The sequence below is a fragment of the Monodelphis domestica genome, chromosome 3, assembly GCF_027887165.1.
Source record: "Monodelphis domestica isolate mMonDom1 chromosome 3, mMonDom1.pri, whole genome shotgun sequence".
NCBI classification, from domain to species: domain Eukaryota; kingdom Metazoa; phylum Chordata; class Mammalia; order Didelphimorphia; family Didelphidae; genus Monodelphis; species Monodelphis domestica.
In genome coordinates, this window is record NC_077229.1 from 20,937,722 (window position 1) to 20,959,039 (window position 21,318).

General features: G+C 39.7%; 2 protein-coding genes across 3 annotated transcripts in view; one reads left to right on the forward strand and one right to left on the reverse strand.

The window, feature by feature from the left end:
- LOC103092787 (myotubularin-related protein 3-like) overlaps positions 1 to 21,318 on the forward strand; it is a 93,672-nt gene that overhangs the window by 34,519 nt on the left and 37,835 nt on the right. The gene's annotated exons all lie outside the window — the stretch shown is intronic.
- LOC100030910 (acyl-CoA dehydrogenase family member 11-like) overlaps positions 1 to 21,318 on the reverse strand; it is a 34,899-nt gene that overhangs the window by 7,863 nt on the left and 5,718 nt on the right. The window contains exons 2-6 of one of the 2 annotated variants that reach the window (XM_007490539.3): positions 14,041 to 14,273; positions 1,989 to 2,088; positions 1,260 to 1,377; positions 1,037 to 1,179; positions 193 to 342 (exon numbers count right to left, since the gene is read on the reverse strand). In XM_007490539.3, the coding sequence (XP_007490601.2) occupies positions 193 to 342; positions 1,037 to 1,179; positions 1,260 to 1,377; positions 1,989 to 2,088; positions 14,041 to 14,273 (744 nt within the window). Of the gene's footprint in view, positions 1 to 192; positions 343 to 1,036; positions 1,180 to 1,259; positions 1,378 to 1,988; positions 2,089 to 3,040; positions 3,573 to 14,040; positions 14,274 to 21,318 lie in introns of those variants that run through there. The other variant, XM_056821510.1, reaches the window with a different exon arrangement.

Consider the following 21,318-nt stretch of genomic DNA (forward strand, 5'->3'; position numbering starts at 1 on the left):
CTCTGCCTCAGTTTCCTCCAAAATGAGGGGGAGGGTTTCCAATTTCAGTTCTGGTTCTAGGATCCTGTGAGTGCTCTAGAATTGGGGTGGAAGGGAGCTTCCTGCCAGCAGGTAGGGTTCTGGGAGCAAGAAGCACTATCAGAGACTAAGGAGCACCAACCCACCCAGCAAAGTGCTCTCCCACCTTCTCACCAGATGTGCTCGGGCACCATCCAGCAGCAGTTCAGCAGTGGGCAGTTGGTGAGTACCCAGCTTCTCCTTCAGACGTTGTACCTCGAGGCCATTCAGTTCTCCCTGCTCATCTCTCAGCTTCAAGAAGAAGAGGGACAGCCCGTGGGTCCCCTATGGCACAGAATCTCTACGTTGGCATGCATCCTGGTGGCCCTATGGTCCAGGCTCTACCACACAAGCAATCCATATTACTACCTTCTTCTTGGAGACCCTCAGTGATGGGCAGCTCACTACTTCCTCAAGCAGCCTATCCCACTTTGGGGCATCTCTGTCCAAAAGTACTTGCCCTTGCCTTGAGTCTAAACAGACCTCTTGCCACCTTCCTCTATTCTCCTTGGTCTGCCCTTCATCACCTGGCAGCAAAGTCATCCTGTCCCCACCCTGAGTCTTCTGCAAGCAAGGAATGGCCAACTCTTTCAGAGATAAATTAGGATCCCAGAATCATGTGTTATGATGCCATTGATTTGGAGCTGGAGAGGACCTTAGGGGAAATCGAGTCCATTTTTTAAATAAAATAATCCCCGAGTGGTTGGGGGATTTGCCTGAGATTACACAGCTAGGAAGTGAGATTTGAAGCCAAGTTGAGCACCCTAACCATTATACCCTGCTGCCTGTGTAATGAGAAGTCAGGAGAGCTGAAGGGAGTCTGGGATCAGGGAAGAAGAGGCTTCTCCCAAGGAGATCCTGGAGCCAGAAGAGCCACCTGAGACCTTGGGGTGTGTTCCAATCCCCAGGGACCTGGAAAATGAAGAGGAGGGAATCTCAAGGGGACACAAAGCTCTTATCTCTTCTCCAGCATGCTCACCTTGGTCACAGAGCCCTGAGCATCCATGATCCGGGCAAGAGCCATTGTCATGTCGGCATCTGTCGCTGAGGTGAACCACTTGAATCCAAAGAGTTTGTATGAGCCATCCACCTGCTTACAGGCAACTGTCTCAGTGCCATGGGCTGAGGAAACAGATGCTTGACTGATCACCAGTTGAGCCCTAAGTGCACCCCCAAGGTCCCCCACCTCTGACCCCACTCACCCACGTCAGAGCCTCCCTTGCGTTCGGTCATCCACTGGCCAGAAGTCCAGAAGAGCTTTGGGTCTCGAGAGATCAGATGACTGAAAGCTTCTCCTGGTGGCCCTGAGCTTTTCATCACCTGCAAGGAGTGGAGAAGAAGAAGGCAAATGAGGGAAGGAAGAGAACCTTGGGCAGAAAGGACTCAAGACATTTGTCTTTCTCTGTATCCCCAGCACTAAGTGCAATGCCTGGCACATAGTAGGTGCTTCAGGGAGAGGTACTTGTTGAGGAGGATCAAGGGCTTCTGGGGCCATTTCACTTGTACTCCTTAGATATGAACATCTTCTGCCCATGCCTTTCAGATCCACCTCCACCTTCCTTCAGGCCTTGGCTCCAATGCCCCTTCCCAATGTAGCCATTTCCTGATTCCTTTCTCCCCAGATTCCCTTCTATTAATTTGTCTACATTTATTTTGCTGTTTCTCCTCAGAAGATTGTCAGTGCCTAGAGAGCAGGATTTCACTTTTGTTCTGATGTCCTCTGTGCCTACCACACTGATAACCCACCCCTGATCTAAGCTGGGGAAGCCATAGTCTCCTTGTACCCCATGGATGGAGACCTTACCAGTCTGGGTAGGGATCTTCTCTGAAGCATGGGGTTGGGGTCTCACATCAGCTCCACTCCTGATTGGGAAGATGGCCATGGGGAAGTAAAGGGAGTGAAACCAGCTGGTGGTTCCCTTTGTTCTCACCTCTAGGACCTTCGTGGCACCATCAGTCATGGCCAGGGGGCAAATGAACATTCCAGAGGAGGAAGAGAACATGAATAGCTTGGCTGCCTGGTACACTCGGCTGAGGAACACAGAGAAAAAACAACGTCAATGCAAACCGGACTGGGGGAGGCCATGGACAGCCTAGTGCTCTTTCCCTGGATCTCCTGTTGTCTCTTTGTTTTGACCTGACTTAAAAAGCAGCTTCCTTGTCTCCCTCTTTCTCTTTCTTTGGTGAGGCAGAGGGGGAGATATCACTTACAAAGACTTCAATGAAATGAGAGGTAGAAGGGGTGGCCCACCCTCTTCTCCTAAATGCTTATTTACTGACTAAAGCTAGAAGGACCTTAGAAACCATCTAGTTCAGTCACCTTATTTTGCAGAGGGGGAAACTGAGGCCCATGGAAGATGAGGGACTTGCTCAAGACTACCCAGAAACAGAGAGGATATGGAGCACTCCTCCCCTTATATCAGCAGCCTTTGGTTTGGGGAAGCAGACAGTGCCATAGCAAGGCCAATAATTTATGTCCCCACCTGCCTAATTACTCAGGAGGAACCCCTTGGGAACGGAATACAGAGAGGCTGGTTTATGGGCCATAAGCTCTGGCTAATTATTTCTTTATAGCTCAGCACATAGGCTCAGCTGCCAGCCATGTTTACACGTATGGGGCATAGTGCTTCAGTAGCAGCTGGGGCCCCTTCAGAGGAAGGAAGGAAAAGGGGGTAGAGGCACTTTTTGGCTACCAAGCCTCTTTCCCTGCTTGATTGCTTTGGCGAGTATTTGGGCAGGTATTCTGGTTTTGTCTAGACCAGTACTTTCACTGAAGTAGGGGAATCCCAATGTGGGAGCTACTTCTACCAACACACAGTCACCTCATTTTATGGATGGGGAAACTGAGGCCAAGACAGGTCAAGTGCCTTGCTCAAGGATACATAGGTAGTCATCATCAGAGGTGGTATCTGAAGTCAGATTTCTGGCTAGGGTCATAGCTAGACTAAGGCAGAAGAAGAAGCAGAACTCAGATTCCACTCACTCCAAGGCCAGTCCTGTATCCACTAGGCCATTCATACTGTTGTAGATAAAAGTTAAATATGTGTGCTTGCAGACTGACAGCAAAAGGGCAGCATTCTGGAATTCTGAGAGTTCAGCTGCTGTTAAGGAGAGAGACAGTTAAGCCTAGAACTATGGCTTTTTCCCTCTGGGTAGACCTGAAGAGAATTAGCTTTTCCCTGTAGATTTGACTGGTTGTTCTTATTGCTATTTGGATTATTCTGTACTTGTTGGCCTTTTCACATCTACTGAGTTCCTGTACTGTGTCAACTGACATCTGATCTTGAGAGCACCATTGAGCCCTGTCAGACTTGCACACTGACTGACCTTTAGATTATCCAAGTTGGGTTTAGCATTAGCTTAGTTAAGTTTAGTAATTTGGGGTATATAGTGAGTATAGGGAATGGAGTAGGGAACCACTCAGAAGCAATCTCTCTGTGGAGAGATTTGTAGATCTGGGAAGGTATAGATATTTATGATAGAGGAATGTATAACTAAATCCCTTCCAACCTATCCTTATTGTATTAAACATCTGTAATTTATAACCCGGGTGTGTGTGTGTGTGTGTGTGTGTGTGTGTGTGTGTGTGTGTGTGTGTGTGTGTGTGTGATCTCAGAGTCTTGCTCTGCCTGCACTGGACTTGAATAGCCTTCCCAAACCAGGCTATGGACCTAAATTACCATCCAAAGCCATCCCCCTAAAACCCAACAGTTATAGTAGTTGGCTGAGACAGGTAGACCATACCTTAATTGGTCTGAGCGAAGGCTAAAAGGGATTTATGATAAGGATCTTTGAGTTTCCGTGAGCTGAATAGCAGTTGAGAGTAGTAGAATTTTACTGAGCTGTCTGTCATTTACAAACAAGCAGCAGAATTCTAACCAGCTTGCTTTCCAATACTGAAATTCTACCAGTGATCCTGGTTGACACCTGGCTATTAAAGGGAAGAACTGCTGTCCATAATTTAGTGCTGAACTGAGTAAAAATCTTTGGGTTGAATTTTTTTTTTCAAAGTGACAGCTAATTTCACTCAACCAATTTTACATTCTATACTGTTTCCTTGTTATTACTGTATGTTTGGGAACAGGACACATGGGATAATGGAGATTTTATATAATGGGTTAATGTGTATATCATATTTGATATTTACTGTCATTCCAGAGTACTCTTATGATGTGCTTGGTTATTGTGATTTTTAAACACCGTTTCTGAAATTAAGTATATAAAGAATTTGCCCTTATTTACCAATTCTGTTTTGTTCTTTTGTTAGTGACTAGACACTTTTGCTAGACATTTTTGCTAGTGTCTATAAATACAGATGATTGGTTATTGTGACTGTATAAAGTTAAGAGTGTTTTTATTTTTTTTTTAAACACTTACCTTCTGTCTTGGAGTCAATACTGTGTGTTGGTTCCAAGGCAGGAGAGTGGTAAGGGCTAGGCAATGGGGGTCAAGTGACTTGCCCAGGGTCATACAGCTGGGAAGTGTTTGAGGCCACATTTGAACCTAGGACCTCCTGTCTCTAGGACTGGCTTTCAATCCACTGAGCTACCCAGCTGCTCCCTTTAAAAGTGTTTTTAAGTGGATATTTAGAGACTCAGAGGTAAAGCAAATGATGATGTTGATGCAGACAAAGGTAGATCTCATGGAATAGAGTTTTAATGAAAAGCTTATGAATGGTATAAATAATGGTGTTATTTTAAAGATTTAAAGAGAGGGAAGTGATATAAAAGCTAAAGTTCCAAATAGGCTGTAAAGGGAAACAGAGGAATTAGATTAAAATCCTGCTACCTTTTTTTCCTTTAAGGGCTATGCCATTTATTTCACAATATGGAGGTTTATATCTAAAATCTCATAAGTAATTTTCTACTGTGAAATTGGATTCAATCAAGCATAGAAAACGTCAATTTTCCAATGAATCAAATAAAGTGATACAAGAATTTAAGAGAATTTTTAGAATCTATGATCCAGATTACAGAGATTTCTTTTTACTTATGGAGGAATTGTTTACAAAATGCAAAAGGAAAGGAATTATCATAGGTCAGATCCATAGCCTAAATTTGAAAAGACAAAGCAGAAAATAGATGAGTCTCCAGTTAGTTTTTTAGACCAGTTAACAGAAGCAGCAGAATTGCAACTAGGCTTAGATGTGCTTTCAGATAAAACAATTACACACATTAAGAGATTATTTGTGAATAATGCATGTTCTGTAGTGAATAAACTTTTTAAAAATAATTATTCAGACTTAGAATTACTGAGTTTAGTGGTGGCAAAAAATTGGAAAATGAGGGGATGCCCTTAAATTGGGGAAAGGCTGAACAAATTGTGATATATGTTGGTGATGGAATACTATTGCGCTCAAAGGAATAATAAAGTGGAGGAATTCCATGGAGACTGGAACAACCTCCAGGAAGTGATGCAGAGCGAGAGGAGCAGAACCAGAAAAACACTGTACACAGAAACTGATACGCTGTGGTACAATCGAATGTAATGGATTTCTCCATTAGTGGCAATGCAATGACCATGAACAATCTAGAGGAATCTATGAGAAAAACCACTATCCATATCCAGAGGAAACACTGTGGGAGTAAAAACACCAAAGAAAAACAACTACTTTACTACATGGGTCGAAGGGATATGGTTGAGGATGTGGACTCTAAATGAACATCCTAGTGCAAACATCAACATAGAAATAGGTTCTGATCAAGGATACAAGTAATACCCAATGAAATTGGCATTGGCTGTGGGAAGGGTGAGTGGAAGGGAGGGAGGGAAACAATGTGATTATTGTAACCAAGGAATAATGTTCTAAATTGACTAAATAAACTAATTCAAATGGGAAAAAAAAGAATTACTGAGTTTAGAAGACCTTAAAGAGGAAGGCTACATATGTTTATACTGCAGATAAGGATAAAAGTAATGAGGATAAGGATACTATCATTGAGGATTTAAGGAGACAATTAAAAAAGGACAATGGAAGAGCAAAAGAGAATGAAATAAAAGAGGTGAAAGCTGTTGCAGCATTAAGATCGGTGCAACCTAGAAATCAGTATGCTTCTAGTGAAAATTAATATTGAGCTCAGAGATCTTATCTCTGCAATAGAGGTGAAAATTTTGTGAGAGATTGTCATTATGGGAGATAATTCTCCAGGCAACTAAATAGAAAAAAATGGTTACAATAATTCTTATAACAGTGGGTGGAGACAGAATAATAATGCATGGAACAATAATGGGAATAATTATCAAAATAATAGTTGTCCTAATGCATGTTGTCAAAGAGCTCAAGCACCAGACCTTAATACAGTGCAGGATTGGGTGAAATCAGGAGAAAGTCCAAAATATAGTCAAGTATTTAGTGGTTGTAAAGGAGATCAAAACAAAGAGGCAAGTCCATTATGTAGGTGTACCTGGAGTTCTCAAGTGTTTGATGAATCAATGGAAAATGGATTTAAGGTTGATGGTATTGAATGTAATGAGGATAAAGTTAATGAATCTGTAAATAATGTAATGGAAACAAATTAAAATGTAATTAATTATAATTACAGAAAATTGTAATTAATGTTAATGAATGTATAGAAAAAGAAAACTGTGATGTAAAAATAATTGAAAATTCTAATGATTGTATAATAATAGAAAATAATGAAGAATATAAAATGGATAAGGAAAATGTGATTGCAAATGAGAACAATGAAACTAAGGTAGAGGTTAAAGGGTGTAGTCAAGGCATCACCATAAAGGCAGGAGACCTCCTCTTCTCCCCGCTTGGGCTGCATAGTCAAGGTTGTGGGTTGAACTGTGTATGACCTGCCCAGCTGTGTGTTCAAGGATGGAATAGTCAGCATGAGGGAGGTTTGATAACGACTGTGAGAAACTTGTTTTTCTGCATTTTTTTGGAATCCTCTCAGTTCCTCCTGGTGCCTGGCAGGTAACGTCATGAATTCCTATGAAGTTGCCCAATTATTGGTTCCTGCTGTTGCTGGGCTGTAACGTCATATCTTCCTGTGGTTTTAACCTATATATTCTTTGTTTGAATCCAATAAACTTTGTCATTATGCATTTGATATAGTATCCATTTGTTACTCTTCATTTTTGTTACCCCAAGTAAGGTCACACAGGGTTGGCCACCCTGTAGTGAAGTCTTACAAAAGGGACCATTGAGAGTAATGAGAATAATGGCAAATCTGATGAAGGTGATAAAAATGTAAAATCCTGAGAATATCATACAATTCAAGCAGATGAAAATTTGGATGGATAGAAAATGACTGAGCTTTGTGCTGATGTTATTGTGTTAGCTCTGGTGTTGGAAACATTCCAACCACCAAATAGCTTGGAACCACATGTGTCTGTGATTATTGGAGACCAGATTTATGATCTTCTGGTGATAATGGAGCCAGTAAATCAGTTTTGCAAAGTTTTCCTGAGAATTGTAGAGCTGTAGGTACAATGGAAGTAATAGGTGCTACTGGAATACCTCAAAGAGTAGCAAAATTACAACAACCAAAAATGATTACTGTAGTATTTATTGGGAGAAATGGGGAGGATAAGAAAAATGGGGAATAAATTGGAGGTTTGTATGGGGGTATAGAGGAGTTGAGGGGAGAGAGGGAATATTGCTCGGTGAAGCAAAGGAGAGAAATGCCCCCTGCTGAGAGGAAGCAGCAGAGGTCCAATAAGGACTGTTTGTCCTGGAAATGACTGAACTGAAGTTCAGTTCCCTCTGTGACCAGAAAAGATAGTCCACTTATCTGACTTCAATTCAATTCAATTAATTGATCAATCAATCGAATTCAAATAATATAAAGTTTAATAACCAGTTGGGATTGGAGTTTTTTCCTTAGCTTCAGAGTTGAGGCCAGGCCCCAGAGGCTGGTGGAGGGTTCCTCCCACTTCCGTCTACTCTATATCAGTCCTGCTTTGTCTAAGTCAGAATCTTAGCAATAGACAGAAAGCAAACAAGAACAGGTCTGACCTTCAGAAGTGATTGGGCCTGAATCTTCGGGCTTAACCAAGAAGAGGCACACCACACCAGACTGGGCTGAATGACCTCCTCCCTCCTCCAACACCAGGAAGGAAGTACAAACCCTGCAGAAAGGAAGTGCTAGTCACAAGACCCAACTGCCACTCCCAGTTGCCCCTTCCCCCACCAACTGTCAGTCTTGTTTCCTTTCCACATTACTTTAAGTCCACTATCTGCGGGACATGCATTTCTTTACATGCCAGAATGCCCAATGAATCTCTTGGGTAGAACTTGATTGTGTAAGCTGAGGGCAATGATCCACTGTTCTGAAACTGGTGATATTTCATTACATCTACCAGAAGAATCTCTGAAAGCCTTTCCATTTCTTTTCTTAGATTCAGTAAGTACATAGGGTGACTTGGGTTCAGTTTATTCAATACCTGAGGATATCACTAAGGGTCTTTGGTCAAAAGCTTCTACATATATGGGTTTATTGAAATCAGCTACTCCAGTCAGGATAGGGACTAAGAAAGGACCAGTTCCTTGTGTACCTCAATATCCCTTGACTAAAGAAGCAATTGAGGGAATAAGACCAGTCATAGAATCCTTAATCCAACAAGGGATCATAATAGCTTGCTTCTCAGAATTTAATACTCCTATTCTTCCAATTAAAAAGCCAAAATTAGATGAAAATGGAAAATTCTTATATTTTTTATCCAGTATTTAAGAGCTGTCAATGACTATGTAATCAAAACTCATCCTGTTGTACCAAGCCCAACTGCTATAATTTCTTCCATTCCAAGTCAGGCAAGGTATTTCACTGTAGTAGATTTATGCTCAACTTTTTTCACAATTCCAATTTATTAGGATTCTCTAAAGATCTTTGTTTTTATGTGGGAAAAGACACAATGGACTTGAATTCATTTATCTCAAGGGTTCATGGATTCACCTAGCCAATTTTCATAGATTCTAAATAGAGATCTTAAAAGTATGCAGTTCAAGGAGAGCAAATTGGTACATTTTATGGACAATATCCTCCTTGTGTCCCCAAATGCAAAGGTGTGTCTTAGAGATAGCAAGATTCTTTTGATAAAATTATACAAGTGTGGACATAAGATCTCCCAGGCAAAATTACAGTGGGTTTTGCCTAGAGTGCAACATCTAGGTTTTGTATTATCAGAGGATTCAAGAAGTATTAAACCAAAAAGAATAGCTGATATCCAAAAAATGACTGCTCAAAAGACCAAAAAGCAGCTCAGAGCTGTTCTTAGAACAACTAGGTTCTGTAGACAGTGGATACTTGGTTACAGTGAAATAACAAAGTGTCTTACAGATTTGACCAGGAACACAGAACCTGAACCTCTGAAACTTAAGCCTGAATATCTTCAAGCCTTAGCTAAGCTAAAGGAAGCTATTTTATCAGCACCTGCTTTGGGCATCCCAGACTATTCAAAACCATTTCAATTGTTGGTAAATGAGACCAAAGGAATTGCTTCTGGGCTACTGACACAGACTTTGGGACAAAGTTGTCATTATATTGGATAGTATAGTTGTCACCTTGATCCAATAGCTGCAGGTACTGTACCTTGTCAAAGGGGGGGGGGCGGTTAGCTGCTGCTGCTGCTGTGTTAATCCAGAAGTCAGCAGATTTAGTTTTGGGATGTCCGTTGACTGTACACTGTTCACATCAAATAGAAGCACTAATGGGTAAATTTCCTTCTCAAGTTTATTCAGATCAAAGAATTTCAAAGTATGAAATTTTTCTCCTGGGTAGTGAGAACAACCAGTTGAGGAGGTGTAGTGTATTAAATCCAGCTACTCTTCTTCCTGATTTACCAAAGAATGGTGAACCATTACATGAGCATGTAGAAGAGTTGATTATTGGATATGCCTAGGATAGATTTGAAAGACACTCCTATTGAAAATCCAGATTTTGTATTGTTAACTGATGGTTCTTCATATCTGTATAATGGAATTTGTTGTACTGGTGCTGCAGTGGTCACAGAATTTGAGACACTTTGGTATAGCTCATTACCTGGAAATCTTAGTGCTCAAGGTGTGGAGTTAGTAGCATTGAAGCAAGCCTGTCTTCTATATGATGGTAAAAGTGCTAATATCTATACAGACTCCTGGTATGCTTTTTCAGTATGTCACACAACAGGAAATATCTGGAAACAGCAAGGCTTCATTACTGCATCAGGAGTAATTTCTGCATGCAGAAATAATAACTGAGTTGTTGGATGCTATCCAGAAACCAAAATGGCTAGCGATAATTCATTGCAGAAGTCATACTTGTGGTAAAGATCCAGTTTCTAAAGAAAATCATAGAGTTGCTATAACTGTAAAGTATGCTTACCAAAATGCTCCAGTGTGTGTTATGAATTTGTCATCTATTGAGTCTGATGATTTAAAAAAAGCTTATGTAGACGCAGAGGTACAAAAATGGAAGGAGAAGTTTGGAGCAAGGAAAGAACATGGTATATAGGTTGCAGACAATGGAAAACTGCTATTACCAAAAGATTTTTATACCTTTTTGTGTCAAGCCATTCATACAAAAGGTCACTTTTGTACTCAAGCTATTGTGGATTCCGTTAAGAAACAATGGGTATCACTAGTCACAAGTACTGTTGCAAATAAGATCTGTAGTAGTTGTTCCGTTTGCCAAAATTCAATCAAGGTGCATTCAGAAAGACAGGGTTAGGTGGTAGACCTTTGGCATATTGTCCATTGGAGAGTTTGCAAATTGATTATATAAGTATGCCAAAAGCTGGAAGATATAAGTTTTGTCTTGTAATTATTGATAGATTAACAAAATGGACTGAGGCTTTTCTATCTAATACCAAATACAACTAGTTTTGTGGTGAAAGCTTTGCTTAAGGAAATTGTTCCTAGATTTGGTGTTCCAATTACCATAGATTCTGATAAAGGATCTCATTTTACACAAGATATTCTGAAAAGATTCTATAAGAATCCAAGAATAACACCTAAGTATCATGTTCCTTATCATCCACAAGGTTCAGGTCAAATGGAGTGTTTGAACAGGGAACAAAAGACTATGGTGGGGGAAATTTGTGCTGAAAATCATCTAAAATGGCCAGATATTCTTCACACAGCTTTGTTTTTCCTGAGTAAAAGACCAAGAGCAGAGTTGCATGTATCATCTTATGAAATACTCTTTGGACATGCTCCATTGCAAGCAAAAACTTGTAAGGCTATTTATACATCTCTCTTAGGGGGAGACTGTCAAATTGCTCCATACTTAAGTGCTTTACAACAAAGGCTTAGAGAACTGCATGATATGGGAGTATTGGTCCATTATAATCAAATGGATTATTCTCTCCATAATTTTCAACCAGGTGATATGGTATATGTGAAAATTTTGCCAAAACATCAGCTACACAAGAGAGTTGGGTTGGTCCTTATACAATTGTATTAATTTCACCATCATCAGTCAAAGTATTAGGAAGAGATTCTTGGTATCACTGTTCTCATGTAAAATTAGCTCATGGAAATGTAGAAATTGAAGAAGAAGAGTTGGTGGAAAGCTGAGATTTCATCAGTCAAATGGAGTCTGCAGTCAAATAGATAAGTAAGGAGAGGACCATTCCAGTGGAAGAGAACATTCCAATGCAAGAGTACATTTGGATGGAAGAGGATTACTGTTGAAGAGGAGGATTCGGGGAAATTGATGGACATTGTGCAAAGACTGAAAGACTTCTAGCAAATAAGTAGATAAAGATTTTAAGGAAAAATTTCAATGAAGAGGATCAAGTGATTGATGGACAAAAGTTTTTAAGGATTTGGGTAATGTATAATGTAACATAGCATAATACATTCAACAGTACATATTACTGCCATGGATTTTGGAGAGGAAAGGATTTCTTCAAACAAGATAAGAAGATGGGAAATCTGAAATTTTGGTAGATATATTTCATGAAACAGTAACAAAACATAACATAAATAACAACAAAAATATAAACATAAACATGATTAGGATATATTGGTCCAAGTAGTGAATCAATGAATAAGTAGTTACTAACAATGTTATAATTAGTTATTTAGTATAGGATTTAATTTAGATTTTAGGTACTATAGAACAGTAGTAATATAGGTAGATAGAGTTATAGAGTTAGTTTTAGAAGATTATTAAGACAGGGCTGTAGTTAGATAGATTAGAATTTAGAGTTGATAAGTTAGGATCCTGAAATACATTATAACATACATAACAACATGTATTATGTGTTACACATCACACAAACATGTGAATAAATAAGTAAATAGTATATGTTATGGATAGGGTTAAATATTATAGTGTGTATATATGTAACATGTATATAAATATTGGGTTGTAGGTATATATGCATACCATAATGTATATGTTGTATACACATGTATGTATCATGTGTGTTTATATAAAATTATGTATGTAGTTAATATATGATACGAATTAAGTTTTACATAGAATGGTTAGATATACAGTTCTATGTAAAAGTTCAGTTTGCTGTAATAAGAATAAGGTTTTATGTTAGAATAAGATTGAGTTAAATTTTCATCTATTTTTGAATATATTTTGCATAAGTAAGTTTGATGAAGTTGTTTAATTTTTTGTAAAAACTTATGAAATATTGTGTTAATCGTGTTTTTTCAAAAATATTTTTAAGTTTTCTATTTATGCATTACAGTAGTAAGAGAATTTTTCTGTATTAGTTTATAAGAATAGTATTTTTATGATTTTAATGTTTTGCATGAAGTTTTGTGTTTGTATGTCTATTTTGATGGTTTTTCCTCATTTTACTTTTGCATATGTTTGCTTTGTAATTTTGAACTTTTTAACTGTTCAATGTATAATTTTTCCCTTTTCCTTTCCTTGATTTAAATCCCTAGAATAAGGTAGTATTCAATAGGATAAGATAAGATAAGTTAGATAGATAAGAGAGTGTGTTTATTGTATTGGGTAAGAATTTTTGTTTAGATGGGACATAAATTTGTTAGTGTACAAATGCCAAAATAGTGTTTTTAACACTATTTTGACTTTGTGCAAAGGGGGAACTGTTGTAGGGAAAAGTTAAATGTATGTGAGTTTGCAGACTGACAGCAAAATGGCAGAGTTCTGGAATTTTGTGGAGTGCACCTGCTATTGAGGAGAGAGACTGTTAAGTCTAGGACTGTGGCTTTTTCCCTCTGGGTGGACCTGAGGAGAATTAGCTTTCCCCTTTGGATTTGACTGCTTGTTCATTACATCTCTATTTGGATTATCCTGTACCTGTTGGCCTTTTGACACCTACTGAGTTCCTATAGTGTGACAATGGACAGTTGATCTTGAGACCATCATTGAGCCCTGTCAGACTTACACACAGACCTTTTACTTGTAGATTATCCAAGTTGGATTTAGCATTAGCTTAGTTAAGTTTAATAATTTGGGGTACATAGTGAGTATACAGAATACAGTAGGGAACCACTCAGAAGCAATCTCTCTGTGGAGAGATTTGTAAATCTGGGAAGGTATAGATATTTATGATAGAGGAATGTATAACTAAATCCCTTCCAACCTATCCTTATTGTATTAAACACCTGTAATTTATAACCTAGGGTTGTGTGTGTGTGTGTGTGTGTGTGTGTGTGTGTGTGTGTGTGTGTGATCTCAGAGTCTGGTTCTACCTGCACTGGACTTGAATAGCCTTCCCAAACCAAGTTACTGACCTAACTTACCATCCAAAACCATCCCCTGAAACCCAACAATTTTATCAATACCCAACCAGTGCAAGTATTATTACCTCCTAACTACAAATACAGGACAAGAAAGACCTCTTACTCCTTGTGTGACCAAGTCATCCTAAATATTTGGGAGTTGGCTCCTCATGCCAAGTAAAGGGGTTGGACCAGATGGCCTCTAAGGCCTCTTCCAGCTCTAGCACTATAATGCCATGACTCAGAGAAGGGAAGCCTCAGAGGGCCCAAGATCATGGAGTGACTCAAGGGTAGAATTGGCCCTCCTGGAATGGCCCCTGAATTTCCACCAAAGCTCTTACCTCCAGTTGGAGTATTTTCTCTCATAGGCTATGGCAATCAACCCCTCCTCAGCAGAAATCCTCTTTAGTTTCTTCCAAGCTGGACAGGTAAGGATGAGATCTACCTGCTTTACCCTTGCATCAAAATTCTGCAGTGTTGGGGGCATTGCCTCACATTCCTGCCCCAAGGAGAGGATCTCACCTGACACTCGGGCCCCAAACTTCTGCAGGTCCTGGTTTGCTTCTGCAAAGATCTGCAAAGAAGTACATACACACCCCTCAGTTTGGTGTTGGACCTCCCCTCCCAATCCCATCCCTTCCTCAGGAGCAAAAAATGGGGAAGCAGTGGCAACACCAAAAGAAGGCACTGGGTTCTGGTGGACTCAGAAGGACCTGGGTTGAAAGCACATCTCAGACAAGTTTCCTCGTTTAAAAAGGAAGATTCATGAGACTCTCTACCATTTGGCACCATGGCAGCCAAGGGGAGCAGAGTCCAGCTTAATCAAGGAAGCTTTCAGAAACTTTGGGAAATAGCAGTGAGGGGGAGCTGAATCCAGTTTGATCCAGCATAGATGGCACTTGGACAGGGCAGTTGTGGGCCTCCTTATAGTGAACCAGTCAGGCTGCCCCCTCCAAGTGCACAATGTGAGCCCAAAGGCTGCCAGACTGCCCCCAAACACCAGAGTAGAACAGAATGCAAACTTGAGACAGTACTCTCTCCACCCAAGAAACCGAGCTCAACTTCAACATATAGGCAAGATCACACACACACACACACACACACACACACACACACACACACACACACACACATAACTGGAAAAATGAGAAAAAGACAAAGAAAAAACCTGACCTTAAAAAAAAAAAACTTTAGTTACAAGGAAGATCAAAATACAAACCCAGAAGAAAGCAAACAATGCCAAAACAGAAACCATGTGAAGACAAAGGAAAGGGGAAAAGGATGTCAAGCCCCAAAAAAACTTTTGGAAGAGCTCAAAAAGGAATTTAAAAATAATGCCAACTCCTTTGAAGGGTCATTAGGAAACCTAAATGCGTTCATGTACATAAATCTCTTTGCAAACCTAAAGACACTGCAAATGTCAGTTCTTTTGACATGCCTTTATATAGACTGTTGCCCAAACCTGGAATGATTCTTATCTTCAAGTTGGCCTCTTTGAAGCTTTAGCTTCCTCTAAGTCCCAAATGCTACCAAAAAGTCTATCTTGGTGCTCCTAGTTGCAGGGAGCAATTAGAGATTACTTTGTACATGCCCCAAGGGATGACTTTGTATATAATTTGTATTTTCTCTTCAAGTATTGTTCACTATCCCCACCCCCACAGAGTGAAAGTAGAGTATTAGATAATTAGCCTGAAGCCACAGTCAAGAGTTTCAAAGGCCTCCCAGGAGAGTTTGTGTTTTCTTCTGGAGACAAAGTTACTTTGCTGCTCAGTTTCTGAGCAGAGGAACAATATGGTCAGAATTTGGCTTTTGAGATATCAATGTTGCAACTACTGAGAGGATGGATTGGAGAAGGTCTCCAGATAGGAAGAGCAATGAAAAAAGACTGCCAAAATAGTCTCCGATGATTAGACTGGATTAGCTCTGCCTTGTCCAGGTCTCCAGCTCCAGCTCCTGGTTTTCTCATCTATTAGATGAAGACTTTAGGGCTCCTTCACAGAATTATTGTGACAGTCATCAGAAGAAGAGGAGATAGAAGCAAAGTATTTGGGGTTTGGAAGGGCTTTTAGCATTCAACTGCTCACAAGATTATTGAGTTTAGAGCTGGAAAGAAACTCAAGAGACTGTCTAGGCCAGGGTTCTTCATCTTTTTGATGTCATGGGTCCCTTGGGTAACAATCTAGTGAAGCCTACTGACCTTTCTCAGAATATCTTTAAATGCCTAAAACAAAATACCTAGGAGTGATTACAAAGGAAAGCAATTAGATTTAAAGTTGATGAAAGAAAAATTTTCAAGTTCCTGGACCCCAGGTTAGGACTCTCTGATTTAGTCTAATCCCATCATGATCTTCATCATCACAAGCATCATCATTTATTATTATTGAGCTGTTTCAGTGCTTTCCAACTCTCCATGACACCATTTAAGGTTTTCTTGGGGGAAAATACTGGAGTGGTTTGCCATTTCCTCCTCTAGATCATTTCACACATGAGGAAACTGAGGCCAAGTGTTAATTGACTTGCCCAGGGTCACAAAATTTGCAAGAGTCTGAGGCTGTATATGAAACTCAGGAAGAGGAATCTTCATGACTCCAGGCCCTATGCTCCATCCAATGTACCACATAACTGCCCACAGCATTATTTTTACAGATAAGGAAACTGTGATCCAAAGAAGGCAAAGGATACAAGAGCAAAGCTAGAATTCAGAACCAGGGCCAATGACTGCAAAGTCAGTGGTCTTTCTACATGACATTGGCTCTCTAATTCAATTCCTTCCTTTTTCACATTGAAAATGATAAAGAGCTATATAATTAATCATAAGGTGGTTTGGTATTTTTTATTATTAACATTCTCAAGAAGCTGGCCTTTGGGTCTGAAAGACCAGAGTTCAAGTCAAGAATTAGATTAATGGTATCACTGGGCCATGGTCCTTGATGAATCTGTCTATAACCCATCTTCTCTTGCTTTATCATACCCTTCAAATCCTCCAGTTCCTTCTTATGTTCTGCACCCCACTAATTGCTCCAATCTATCCCCCCCTTCTCTCTTTCTAGGGACCCCCCACCATGGCTTCCTTTGCTTCCCTCTCCTCCACACTTTCTTTCTCCTTTGCCTCTATCTCCTTTCAATGCCCTGAGCCCTCCCATTCTATACCCCTTCTCAAGTCCTTCCCATTCCATTTCCCTTCCTCCTTCCAGGTCTGCCCATCCCCTTCTGTCTATTGCCCTCTGGCTTCTCCCACTCTAGCCCCTTGCCCTTCAGCCCCTCTAGTCCTTCTCCCTCTATGTCTGCCCCCCCCACTTAGTTCCTGCCTCAGCTTCCCCACCCACTCCCTACAGTCCTCCACCTTCTCTCTGCTCCTCTGTCTCCACACTGACTTTAGACTGACTAAAGGTGAGCAACAACTCTCCTAGGGCATGTTTCCTGTGAGGGAAGTTGCCACACATGCCACACATGACATGACAGTGTGTAAGACAACAAGCCACCTTCAGTCCTGCTAATCTATTCCATTGATCTACCATTCTATTTCTTAGCCAATAACAGACTGTTTTGACAATCACCATTTTGCAGCACAGTTGGAGATCTGGTACTGTTGGACTACCTTTCTTCACCTTTTCCCCATTCATTCCTGTGATATTCTTGAACTTTTGTTTTTCTAGATAAATTCTTTATTATTTTTTCTAGCTCTAGAAAAAAAACTTTTTTTGGCACGTGGCAAGAGGATATTTCCACATCACAGCTCTATCCCGGGTGATATTAGCCCAATTTGAAGCTATTTTGGGGGGGAGGGGTAATCTGAGCTGGGGTGATGCAATGAATTTGAAGCATATTTTACTCTCTGAGGGAGAAAGATAATTCTTGAGTTACCAGTAACCCTCAGAATGAAGATAAGAAACAGTAGCCATTAAAGGACTTGAAATAATCAGACTGAAATAATCCCAAGGACTATGTGATATTGCATGATGCTAGGGAAGTTTCCCTAAAAGAAATGAGCAGGGGCAGCTGGGTGACTCAGTGGATTGAAAGTCAGGCCTAGAGATGGGAGGTTCTAGGTTCAAATCTGGCCTCATATACTTCCTAATCTTGTGACCCTGGGCAAGTCACTTAACCCCATTGTCTAGCCCTTACCATTCCTCTGCCTTGGGACCAATATTCAGTATTGATCCTAAAGTGGAAAATAAGGTTTTAAACAAAAATTACAGGAATGAAGGACTGCTCTACTTGTCTACCTGGCTTCTCAAGGGAATCTCTCCTTAAAAGGGTAGCAAGGAAGAGGAGAGCTATTAAGGGAAGGATTACAGGAAGAGGAGAAAGCTAGGAAAGGTGTTAGGGATATGGGATAATCAATGAAGGCTGCCTGACCCTTCCTTTGTCCTCTAGAATTGAGCCTGATACTTTGCTTGTCTCCTGGATCATTTTTCTTCCCTTCTTGCCTGATAATATTATGGGATGGGCCTGAAGATGTGAGAAGTGAGATAAGGCAGGAAGTTGGGCTGAAAGGAGGATGAGTCCCTCTAGGGGCAGGGAACAGCCCATTAACCCATTCCTAGGAGGAATTAAAGGGACAGGGGAGGGAAGTGGTGGTGTCTAGTAGCCAAAACTTTGACTTTTCTTACAAAAGAAAGGAAAGGAAGAAAGAAAGAAAGAAAGAAAGAAAGAAAGAAAGAAAGAAAGAAAGAAAGAAAGAAAGAAAGAAAGAAAGAAAGAAAGAAAGAAAGAAAGAAAGAAAGAAAGAAAGAAAGAAAGAAAGAAAGAAAGAAAGAAAGAAAGAAAGAAAGAAAGAAAGAAAGAAAGAAAGAAAGAAAGAAAGAAAGAAAGAAAGAAAGAAAGAAAGAAAGAAAGAAAGAAAGAAAGAAAGAAAGAAAGAAAGAAAGAAAGAAAGAAAGAAAGAAAGAAAGAAAGAAAGAAAGAAAGAAAGAAAGAAAGAAAGAAAGAAAGAAAGAAAGAAAGAAAGAAAGAAAGAAAGAAAGAAAGAAAGAAAGAAAGAAAGAAAGAAAGAAAGAAAGAAAGAAAGAAGGAAGGAAGGAAGGAAGGAAGGAAGGAAGGAAGGAAGGAAGGAAGGAAGGAAGGAAGGAAGGAAGGAAGGAAGGAAGGAAGGAAGGAAGGTGGCCAAATAAACATGAATTTCTCCTTTTAAAGAGCTAGAGTGCTGCCTCTCCTTTGCCCAGAAACCCCAGGCCATGGGCAGCCCCATAAAACTGAAAATACCTCACTGTGGTTTTTAAGATTATTTTCCTTTCACTCCTGTATTTGTTTTGTGGTGCTCTTTTAATATTTGTTGGAGGGGATTCTCATGGTGACCTTGAGCTGCTCTGCTCTACTCTGCCATCTTGGCTCCATGCCCTCAGTGATTCCAACATAAATAGGGGAGAATATTATATTTGTAGAATATAGAAAATTAATTTGACTTCAATGCATTAGTAAAAAGTTTCTGAATCATAACCTCAGAATTTTGGGTGATTCCAATGTGAATAGAGAACATTATGTTAAAAATTATTTTTAAAAACCCTAGATTTAATTTGGTTAATAGCTATTTCTAATTCTGTCCTTAGATTAGCACAGAGTGAAAGCCTTAAAGTGATTAATTAGGCTTTGTAGAAATTCGTGCTAAAATTCTCAGTATTACTTGAGTATTCTGTGTGATAGAATTTGAACGAGGTGGAATTGGAGTAATTTCAGCGAAGTATTTAGCATAAGTCAAATTTCTCTGTTGTTTTGAATTAAAAGCAATGAGGTATTGTTATATTTAAAAGAGTGGATGCCATAAACTGTAAGATTAAAAGAGTTAAAATGGTTGAGGTTGTAAACTGTAGTGAGTAAAATAGTGGGAGATATAAATTATAGTAGATATAAGAGTGGGTGAGTAAATTTGTGACTGCAGAAAATATGTTTCACTACAGTGTCTTGGTTTTCAATCAAATATAAGGTGGTCGCCAGGAAAACATTCCCAATTATGAATATACCCAAGTCAACTGGGTTTTATAGAGAATTTAATTAATAATACAATGAGGAATTAAAGAAGAGAGAGAAAGAGAGAGAAAGGAATAAGTATGAAGGATCTTAAGCCAATATGGCCTAGACCTGAGTCTTAAAAGAGATAGATCAGTCAGTCAGTCTTTTATCACTCATCACAAGGTCTGTCTAAGCAAGGATTCTAGTGACAGAGTCTCCTCAGAGAGAGTTCCAGCCAGAGTCCTCCTCAAAGAGCCTTCCAGCCAGGGACTGTTTCAAAGGGCCTCTCTCAAGAGCCTCCAGAGGGACAGAGTCCCCTCCGAGGAGCTCCAGTGAGACCTCGTTAGAGATTGTCCTCCAAGAGCTTCCCTTCTCCAGAGCCTCTCTCAAGAGATCCTCCTCCAAAAGGATTTCTCATAAGAGATCCTTCCAAAAGGATTGTCTTTCAAGAGATTCTGCTTTTTCTTATATAGGGGGTTTTCTCCTATGTCACCTCCCCTAAGTCCTTACATCTACCAATCACAGTAGACGTTTTCCAAAGGACAACCCATTCTAAAAACACTGCTGGGTCGACTAATCCCTTTAGTAAGTTTGTACCAGAAAAAACACTGCTGGGTTGACTAATCCCTTTAGTAAGTTTGAACCAGAAAAAATTTCTGAATAAGTTTTCACCTCTTTGCTCCTGGCAAGTTTACAAGTTGCCTGACCTTTAATAGGTACTTAGCACCCCTTTGTATTACTTCTAAAAATAGGCATGGCTTAAAGAACTTTTTGCCTCACTATAAGTATGGGCCCAAGTACCCTCATTGTTTAGCAAGGAGTTTTCTCCCCTAAAGCAGTCCTAAGTATGGGTGGAGTAGAGGTCCTCCCATTTCTGATCCAAGTAGAGTTCTCACATCCAAATGTGGAATGTTCCCAGTAGGGAATTGTTCCAATTGAGAATTCCCCAGTGGGGAAATTTTTAACATTCACAAGTCTGAGAAATTTCAAGATTTACAGTATGTCAAAAATTGCATCAGTTTATCATCTTTGGACACTGGCAGAAACTCTTTTTAGCTTCAGCTCTTATTTCATTCTCTGGGGAATGAGGGCTCAGAACTCAGTGCTTTACTAGACTTAAATTCATTGAGGGCAAAATATCTCCTCACAGGAGGATGGTCCCTCCCCCCATTCACCATTGGCTGTCACTAGAGAGTTACAATCTAGACAGGAAAGCTAACTCATCAGAACACAGGCCAGCAATACCTAATTATACTAAATATTCATTTTCTTTTTTAAAGCAAATAAAAATTTGGCTGAGTACACTAATTCTTTTGGTTTTCAGGGGTACAGGATAACTGTCAACTGTTTTTAGGGGTTAATATTAGATAATGAACTAAACTCTTAAGAAAGTTTTATATATATATATAGTTATATATATATATTGTGTATATATTATGTTTGGGAAACCTCATCATCCTGATGATAACATGCTGTGATATTCTATAGAATTCTGATTCTAAATTCTAATTTTAGAGCAGTGTTTTAATCTGAAGTTTTTTGGCTATTTATGGCTACTTGTGGACATGTGGATAAATAAATTTGTTAAAGTTATTGTATCAAGTGGAGAGTTTTTTAAAGGAGAACACTGAAGAGATCTATTTAAATCTTGTTTGCTTGACATTCATAAC